The 9,814-nt window shown below is 55.7% G+C and overlaps 1 protein-coding gene across 1 annotated transcript; it reads left to right on the top strand.

Moving 5' to 3' along the window:
- The first annotated feature begins 1,514 nt into the window (after window positions 1–1,514).
- Window positions 1,515–2,351, top strand: LOC147098201 (putative G protein-coupled receptor 139). Its single transcript, XM_085969996.1, has one exon. It carries the CDS (start codon window positions 1,527–1,529, stop codon window positions 2,349–2,351), a length of 825 nt encoding a protein of 274 aa, XP_085826122.1. The 5' UTR covers window positions 1,515–1,526.
- Window positions 2,352–9,814: the final 7,463 nt, after the last annotated feature.

Genomic DNA, 9,814 nt, shown 5'->3' with positions numbered 1-9,814 from the left:
TGGGAGATGTGTAAACTAGGAGATCCGAGAATGAAATTCCGAGTCTGAGATGGGAACAGTGTAATCCAGGCTGCCCTGGGAATGGAATTCCTGGATGCGGGGGAGCTGTGAAATCTAAGCAGCTTTGGGAATGATATTCGTGGATTTAGGTTGGAGCACTGTAAAATTAGCGGCCCTGGGAAAAACATTCCTGAACTTAAGTGGTAGCAGTTTAAACTAGGAGGCCATGGGAGTGAAATTCCTGGACTGAGGCTAGAGCAGTGCAATCCAGGCTGCCCTGGGAATGAAATCCCTAGACTGATGCGGCAGCAGGGTACTCTAGGAAGACATGGGACTGAAGTTCATTGACTGACATGGGAGCAGTGCAATTTGGGTTGGCCTGGGAATGAAATTCCCGGACAGATACAGGAGCAGTGTGACCTAGGAAGACCCGGAATGAAATTCCTAGATTGCAGAGGCAGCAGTGAAATCTAGCTGGCCCTACGAATAAAGTTCCTGGATTGAGACAGGAACAGAACATCTAGACATCCCTGGGAATGAAATTCCTGGTCTGATGCAGGAGTGTGTAATCAAGGCAGCCCTGGTAATGAAATTCCTGGATTGAGGCGGGAGCAGTGTAATGTAGGCGGACTTGGGAATAAAATTCCTGTAATGTGGTGGGAGGAGTATAATCTAGGTGGTCCTAAGAATAAAATTCCTGGACTGAGTTGTGCAATCTATGTAATTCCTGGGGGCAGGCAGAAGCAGTGTAATCCATGCTGTCCTGGAAAAGGAATTCCTGTACTTATTGGGGAGCATTGTGATCTAAGCAGCCTTGGGAATGATATTCCTGGCCTCAGGAATTTCTGACAGCCGAGTCATCTTTATACTGCAGTGCACTTGTACTTATTATCTTAGCATTGTCATGTTATATCCGTACTATTTACATACAAATACCTTTAATTATTTAATGCCAAGGTTGCAGTTTCTGTATTTTGCATATGCATTCATTTTCAGTTCTAAATATAATGGATATTCTAACCAGAAGTAGGAATCCAAGCGGGTTTTCCCCTCCCTAACATAGGGGCACAGAAGCGAATTGCACGGCTCCAAATGTTGACTGATCCAGGGACACGAAGGCTTCCTGAGAGGGTCTAGTCCTTTATGTACCTGGTACCTCGGGCGGTGCTATTGTCTGCTGGGCTAAATTTAGATCGATCATTTAATCTCGCATTGATCAAACATCTGTTACTTTCATATTGTATTTATCCCCATTTCCTTGATTGCTTCCAACAATGTATTTGCGATTATTCTTAAAATAAACACTGCATTATGACTACAGGTAATAGGATTAGATTATATCATTGAATGTCGCTCGTGCATTGCAGATTTCAGCCAGAATTCTATCATGATGCTACTTTTGATCCCAGCCTGATGTATAATGTCTCTGTTTATTTCCCTTCTTCGCAGTTACATTAGTCACAGTTGTGATCCTGTCTCGGGGAAAGTGCGGTCTCTCCAAATGTGTCACTCGCTACCTGGTGGCCATGGCAACGGCGAATCTACTGGTCGTTATCCTTGACCTGATATTGAGGCAGATTCCGATTGTTTATAGGGAACAATTTTATTTCGTGTTGTCCATCCCCGTGTGTAATATCCACACTGTCCTGCTGTTCACAGCCACAGACTGTTCTGTCTGGTTCACCGTCACTTTCACCTTTGATCGATTTGTGGCCATTTGTTGCCAGAAGCTGAAAACTAAATATTGCACCGAGAAAACGGCGGCTGTGGTTCTGGGAACAGTGACTGTGCTGAGCAGTTTAAAGAACATCACCTGGTATTTTATATTCACAGATCGGTATATGTTTTCGAACAACCCCTGGTTTTGTGATGTCACAGACGATGTTCTGAATTCACGGGTCTGGGCAACAATCGAGTTCCTTCATTCTATTCTCACCCCTTGTGTCCCATTTGTTGTGATTCTGCTGCTCAATGCTGTCACCGTCAGACACATTTCAGTGTCCAGCAGAGCCCGCAGGAGACTCCGGGTTCCCAGCAGTGGGGAGAGTCCCAGAGACCCAGAGATGGAGAGCCGCAGGAAATCCCTCATTTTACTGCTTGTTATCTCGGGCAATTTCATCCTGTTATGGGCAGTGTTTATGGTGTATTCCATATGGACCCGGATGTTTGATCTGGGATATGACTCTGTATATCTGCCTGATTATGTGCTGGAACTGGGATTGATGCTGCAGCTGCTGAGTTGCTGCACAAACACTGGGATTTACACCGTGACCCAGAATAAGTTCAGAGAGCAGTTGAAGAATGTGGGGCAATATCCCTTTACTCTGATTGTAAAATTCATTAAACGATGAGAAGAAACGGAGACTTTGCAGCCTGAGAGCTCCCTGGGCCTGATATTGTGGCGAGCCGCTCACCCTTGGGCCGGGCCTGCCACGGGGCCAGTGATCTGGGTGAACATTGAAACGCTCACTGTCTACATTGGACTCCCTGTGAGGGGCTCGGCCATCCGTCATGTTTCTCTGCAAAGCCAGCAGTGCCCAAGACAAAGATGGCTGCCCCTAATGCGCCTCCTGAAGCAGCGCAACCCCCGCCGCACCAAGATAGCGGGCTCCCTGCCCTATACAAAGATGGCGGCGCCGCTCAATGAGAAAAACAGCGGGACCGGCCTCCCGCCCAGCACAAACATGACGGCATCCACACCCAGCACAATGATGGCGGCTCTGGCATGCTGCACAGAAATGGCAGCTCTGGTGCTCCGCAAAACGTTGGCGGCTCTGGCGCCCCGCACAAAGATATCATCTCTGGGGCCACGGAAAAAGATGGCGGCCCTGGAGCCCCACAGAGAAATGACAGCTCTGAGGCCCCGCACAATGATGGCAGCTCTGGGGACATATAAAAATGTGGCGGCTCAGGCGTTCCGCACAAAAATTGCGGCTCTGGTGTCTCGCATAAAAATGGCTGCTCTGGGACTCTGCACAATGATGGCGGATCTGGGGGCCCTGCACAAAGATGGCGGCTCTGGCGCACTGCATAATGATTGCGGCCCCGTCGCCCTAAGCAAATATCGCGGCTCTGGGGCCACGAATGAAGATGGCAGCCCTGGTGCCCCGCACAGAAATGATGGCTCAGAGGCTCCACACAATGATGGCGTCTCTGGCACCCCGCACAAAGGTGGCAGATCTGGTGACCCGCACAAAATGGCGGCTCTGGCGCACTGCAGAATGATGACAGCTCTGGAAACCCGCACAAAGATGGCGGCTCTAGCGCCCCGCACTAAAATTGCGGCTCTGGGGCTCCGCGCAAAGATGGCGGCTCTGACGCCCTGCACAATGATGACGCTTCTGGGGCCCCACAAAATGTTGGCGGCTCTGGCGCTCCGCACAAAGATGGCGGGTGGGTCACGCCATACAAACATGGCGGCTCTAGCATCCTGCACAAAGATGGCAGCTCTGGTGCACCGCACAAAAATGATGGCTCTGGGGCCCCGCACGCAAATGGCGGCCCTTGCGCCCCGCAAAGAAATTACGGCTCTTGGGCCCCGCACAAAGCTGGCGGCTCTGACACACCGCACAATGATGGCAGCTCTGGGGCTCCTCACAAAGATGGCTACTCTGTGGCCCCATACAAAAATGGCGGCTCTCTCTCACTCGGAGCCGTTATTGAGGTTATCCTTTAGCAGAAGCATGTCCGGGGAGTGGCGGCGGGATGCGAGCGTCCGGATGGCAGCAGCAGCGGGAGGCCTGGTTACCATGGGAGGGAGCAAGGGGGAGTAGCCCAGCCTGGGGAGGAGCACACCCGGCACTATGTGCCAAATTCCCAGGATCCCATGGTCTCTTATCTTCTTGACCAGTCTCCCATGCAGAACTTTGTCAAAAGCCTTACTGAAGTCCATGTAGACAACATCAACTGCACTACCCTCATCCACGCATCTAGTCACCCCCTTGAGAAATTCAAACAAATTGGTTAGACATGATCTCTCCCTGACAAAGCCATGCTGACTACTCTTGATTAATCCTTGCTGCTCCAAGTGGAGCCGTATTCTTTCCCTCATAATTTTTTCCAATAATTTCCCTGATGTTCGGCTCGCTGGCCTGTAATTCCCTGGTTTGCCCTACTACCCTTCTTGAATAACGATACGTCGTTAGCTGTCCTCCAGTCCTCTAGCACATCCCCTGTGGCCAGAGAGGTTCTGAAAATTTGTGTTAGAGCCTCTGCAATCTTCTCGTTCCCTCACACAGCAGCCTGGGATACATCTCGTCAGGCCTGGGGATATATCCAATTTTAAGCCCGCTAAAACAGCTAGTACCTCCTATTTGTCAATACGAATTTGTTCAAGTATATCACAATACCCCCACCTAATTTCTATGCCTACATCGTCCTTCTCCATAGTGAACACAGATGCAAAATATTCATTTAAAACCTCACCTACATCTTCCAGCTCTACCCACAGATTGCCACTTTGATCCCTAATGGGCCCTACTCTTTCTTTGGTTATCCTCTTGCCCTTAATCTATCTATATATATAAACGGATCGATCTGTCTGTCTATCTGTCTGTCTCTCCTTCTGTCCTCACGTGTGCGTCTGTCCGGCTATGCGCTCGAAAGTTATAGAGCGTACCTACGTGTGCGTTACGTCGAAAGAAAGCTTTCCTTTCCAAAACGGTCGTAAGCGTATTTACGTATCGGCCGGACAAAAATCGCGCCCGCGGTATCCGAAAAACGTTCATAATTCCGCTCATTAGCATCTCATTATCTGCTCATTAGCGACAGAGTGACCTCGAGGTCGACCAATCATACGCTGGGTTCCTGGCGCATGCGACCGGGCCCTCCTACGGTCGAGTGACGGGACGATTGACCAATCCTACGCATTGGTGACCTGACGGTCGACCAATCGGTGCATGTGTGGGCGGGCCTTATCGTTCTGAACCGAGGTGAGTCGCCGCCATCTTGATTCCAAACTTTTCCTTTCTTTTTCCCGCTTTCTGCGTCTTTAAAAAAAACGTTGCTTTTAAAACACATAGGCCTAGAAATTGAGTGGGCTTAGCGCCCATTTTGCGGCGCTAGAGGGCATTGCGCTGGACTTACAGCCGGTTTTGAAATTGACTAGGGCCCAACATCGGCGTTACACCGGTAGCGCTGCGCCGGCACCGATGATGTCATCGGTGTGCGTAGTGTCCCGGTTGCCGTGGTGACGGGCCCCAGCGCCAAAGTTCAGTTGCGGCCGCCTCGCCCGTGGCAGCCGCAACTAAGACTCTGGCAACAGAGTCTTACACGACTTAGCGCCGGCGCATAAAGGTGGAGCGGCGGCCGGCCGCTTTCCCGCCGGCCGCCTGCCCGCACCTCCCTCCCCGGACTCCCCCACCCCCACCCCCCCCCCCCGCGGAACAGATGCTTCTCGGCTGCGAGCCCGGCACTTCCCCGAGGTGCCGGGCTCATTTTTGTGCCGATTTAACCGGCCAGCGGGCGGGTGCAGGCAGCTCCTCCTTAACTGAAGGAGGAGGCCTGCACTTCCCGAGCCTGCCGCACCGCATCGGGCGCCGCAGCGCCGGAATAGCGCCGCAATGCGGCGCATAGCGCCAGTTTTCAGGCGCAAACAGCCTTCAGTAGCGCCGGCAGCCGTTTGGGCGCGGCGCTACTGAATTTTTGGCGCGCACAGCGCGACTTAGCACCGGCGCTAAATTTCCAGCGTTAAGCCCCGGCGCAGCGCAAACTCAATTTCTAGGCCATATTGTTTTTAAAAAAAGTTAATTACTTTCTAAATCTTTTATCTAATCTCATTAATTTTCCTACCTTTCCCCGTTTTTCCAGGTAGGCCTCGAAGCCTCGGCCTCTCCTCTGCAACCACACCCAAACTAGGCACCTCCCAGCCCCAGTCAACAAGCGGCCCCCGATCACCGCCATCTTTGTGAAGGCTGGAGGGGCGGGCCTCAGCCGAGCGCCGCTACCGCCACCATCTTAGTAAAGGTGGGTGGGGCAGGAGTCAGCGCGCGCGACTTGAGTCCGGCCCGGCCTCACGCGGTAGGTTGCGCGGTGGCGTCTCTCTCTCTGCTCTTGAAGCCGGCTCGGGCGGGGGGCGGGGTCTCTCTGCTCTTGAAGCCGGCTCGGGCGGGGGGCGAGGCTGCAGAGATCGGGCCTCCGGAGATCGGGGGTGGGGGGGCGAGCCTCGGGAGATCAGGGGGGGGGCGAGCCTCGGGAGATCGGGGGGGGCGAGCCTCGGGAGATCGTGGGGGGCGAGCCTCGGGAGATCGGGGGGGGGCGAGCCTCGGGAGATCGTGGGGGGGAACCTCGGGAGATCGGGGGGGGGGGGCTCGGGGTCTCCCCCTCCCCCCCCTTCCCCACCCCTCCCCTCCCCCTTCCCCCCCACCCCTCCCCCCCGCTCCCTCTCCCCTCCCCCCGCCTCCTCTCCCCCTCCCCCCTCCGCCCCCTCCCCTCCCCCCTCCTCCCCCTCCCCCCTCCTCCCCCTCCCCCTCCTCCCTCCCCTCCCCCCTCCCTCGCCTCCTACCTCCCCTCCCCCCTCCTCCCCTCCCCCTCCTCTCCCCCCTCCCCCTCCCCTCCCCCTCCCCCCTCCTCCACCTCCCCTCCCCTCCCCTCCCCCTCCCCTCCCCCCTTCTCCCCTCCCCTCCCGCTCCCCCTCCCCTTCCCCTCTCCCCTCCCCCATCCCCTTCCCCTTTCCCTCCCCCCTCCTCCCCGCCCCTCCCCTCCCCTTCCCCTTCCCCCCCTCCCCTCCCCCCTTCCCCCCCTCTTCCCCCCAGTCGCTCTCTCTCTTCTCCCCAGTCGCTCTCTCTCTTCCCCCAGTCGCTCTCTCTTCCCCCAGTCGCTCTCTCTCTCCCCCAGTTGCCCTCTCTCTTTTCCCCCCATTCGCTCTCTCTCTTCCCCCCCAGTCGCTCTCTCTCTTCACCCCAGTCGCTCTCTCTCTTCCCCCCCAGTCGCTCTCTCTCTTCCCCCCCCCACCAGTCGCTCTCTCTGTCTCTCGTCCAACAACAACATGCCCTCGAAAAAGCCTCGGCACCGCCGGGCACTCCAGCTATTATTATCTATATATAAAAGCGGTGCTTCTGTCCTTCGGTCTGTCTGTCTGTCTGTCCGGCTATACACGCTCAAGTTATAGAATGTACCTACACGTGCGTTATATCAAAAGAAAGCTTACGATTCCAGAACGGTCATAAGCATATTTTCTTCTCAGTCGGACAAAAATTGCGCCCACGGTATCCAGAAATCGTTCACAATTCCGCTCATTATCTGCTCATTATTCAAAATTCCGCTCATTATCCGCTCATTATCCACTCATTAGCATTGAGTGACGTGAAGGTTGACCAATCGTACAGTCGAGCGACCCAACGGTCGACACATCGCTGTGTCATGGGGGCGGGTTCATCGCGTGTGCGGGCGGGCCATCCTAGAGTTGAGTGACGTGACGATTGACCAATCCTACAGTTCAGTGGCCTGATGGTTGACCAATCGGTGCATCACATTGCGTGTGTGGGCGGGCCTAATCGTTCAGACCCGAGCTGAGCTGCCGCCATCTTGATTCTTCCCTTGATTTTTTTCCCCCAGTTTTTCTGTGTGTGGAGGGCATTTTATCCACCACAAATTTGGTACTTAGGAGCCCAATTAACTCATTATATATTTGTGTGTTATAAATCAGTCCATTATCTGTTTGATTTCTCCAGGTCTGCTGCCTGCAGGCCTCAGGCCTTGAAGCCAGGGCCTTTCCTTGCCAGCCACGCCAAGCTACGCACCGGCCGTCCCACTGGGCCCGATTCCGAACCAGCAGCCAGCCATCTTGGTAAAGGCTGGCCGGGCGCACAGCTGGGCTCAATACAAGCTGCTCGCGCTTGATTCGCGCTCGCGCTACATGGCGCACGCGCACCTCCACACAGGGCCAACAGAGGGAAGCGAGCAGGTTAGCGGGGGAGCGGTGCGCGGGAGGGGGAGGGGGTAGCGGGAAGGGGGAGCGGAAAGGGTTACCTCGGCAACCGGGCTCAGCCAGCCGCAATCGGCCGTCTCAAGCAGCCACAGGCCCAGCCTGGGGAGGGGGGGGCGGGGCTCGGGGAGGGGAGGGCGGGGCTCGGGCTGACGAGGCGTTGCACTCGGCTGTGCCATGTCAGTGCGTTGGGCGGCAAGGAGCTCCGCGGAGCCATTGCCGGCGCTGGCCTTGGGTGCTTTGTGGCCTGCGGCCGAATGGCGTCTCTGGAGCTTGGGCTGACCGGGCGCTGCGCTAGGCTGGGCCATGTCAGTGCGGGTGCACCAGGCCCCGGGGCCTAGCCTTCTCCAACTGCCGCCGGCAGCGGAACTCTAAACACTGGCAGAGGGGAGAGGGTCTGCTGGCTCCTCCCCTCCCCTTTCCCCCTTCACCCCCTCCCCCCGCCCCCTTACCCCCTCCCCCTCCCCCTTCACCCCACTCCCCCCTCTCCTTCTCCCCCTCCCCCCTTACACCCCTCCCCCTCCCCCTTCCCCCCACCCCCCCTTCCCTTCTCCCCCCTCCCCTTCCCCCCTCACGCCCCTCCCCCCTTATCCCCCTCCCCCTTCCCCCCACTCCCCCCTCCCCTTCTCCCCCTTCCCCCCCACCTCGTCGCTCTCTCTCTTCCCCCAGTCGCTCTCTCTTCCCCCCAGTCGCTCTCTCTCTTCCGCCCAGTCGCTCTCTCTCTTCCCCTGAGCCTCTCTCTCTCTTCCCCCGTCGCTCTCTCTCTTCCCCCCAGTCACTCTCCCTCTTCCCCCCAGTCGCTTTCCTCTCATCCCCCCAGTCGCTCTCTCTCTTTTCCCCCGTCGCTCTCTCTCTTCCCCCCAATCACTCTCTCTCTTCCCCCAGTCGCTCTCTCTCTTCCCACCAGTCCCTCTCGCTCTTCCCCCCAGTCGCTCTCTCTCTTCCCCCCAGTCGCTCTCTCTCTTCCCCCCCCCCTCAAGTCGCTCTCTCTTCCCCCGAGTCGCTCTCTCTTCCCCCCAGTCGCTCTCTCTCTTCCCCCCAGTCCCCCAGTCACTCTCTCTCTTCCCCCCAGTCACTCTCTCTCTTCCCCCCAGTCGCTCTCTCTCTTCCCCCCATTCGCTCGCTCTCTTCCCCCCAGTAACTCTCTCTCTTCCCCCCGTTGCTCTCTCTCTTCCCCCAATCACTCTCTCTCTTCCCCCCAGTCGCTCTCTCTCTTCCCCCCAGTCCCTCGCTCTCTTCCCCCCCAGTCGCTCTCTCTCTTCCCCCCAGTCGCTCTCTCTCTTCCCCCCAGTCGCTCTCTCTCTTCCCCCCAGTCGCTCTCTCTCTCTCTTCCAACAACAGCATGCCCTCAAAAAATCCTCGGCAACGCCGGGCACTCCTGCTAGTATATATAAGAGTATGTCTCTCTGTCTTTCCGTCTCTCTGTCTGCCCGTCTCTCCGTCTCTCCGTCTCTCTGTCTGTCCGGCTATACAATCAAAAGTTATAGAGCGTACCTACACATATGTTATATCAAAAGAAAGCTCACCATTAGGGGACTCTTGTAGGCATATTTACGTTTTGGTCGGACAAAAATTGTGCCGACGGTATCCAAAAAACTTTCAAAATTCCGCTCATTATCCGCTCATTTGCATCGAGTGGGGGCGGGTTCATTGTGTGTGCGGGCAGGCCATCCTACAGTTGAGTGACGTGATGAATGACCAATCCTACAGTTCAGTGACCTGACGGTTGACCAATCGGTGCGTGTGTGGGCGGGCGTTATCGTTCTGAAATGAGGTGAGTGGCCGCCATCTTGATTCCAAACTCTTCGTTTCTTTTTCCCACTTTCTGCGTGTTTCTTTTCAAATCTACATTTCCAGCAAAAAAAAAGTTTCTTTTAAAACACACGTTGT

Source organism: Somniosus microcephalus, chromosome 29, assembly GCF_052327205.1.
Source record: "Somniosus microcephalus isolate GS21.2 chromosome 29, FLI_Smic_1.0, whole genome shotgun sequence".
NCBI classification, from domain to species: Eukaryota; Metazoa; Chordata; class Chondrichthyes; order Squaliformes; family Somniosidae; genus Somniosus; species Somniosus microcephalus.
This window is presented reverse-complemented; position numbering and strand designations above follow the sequence as displayed.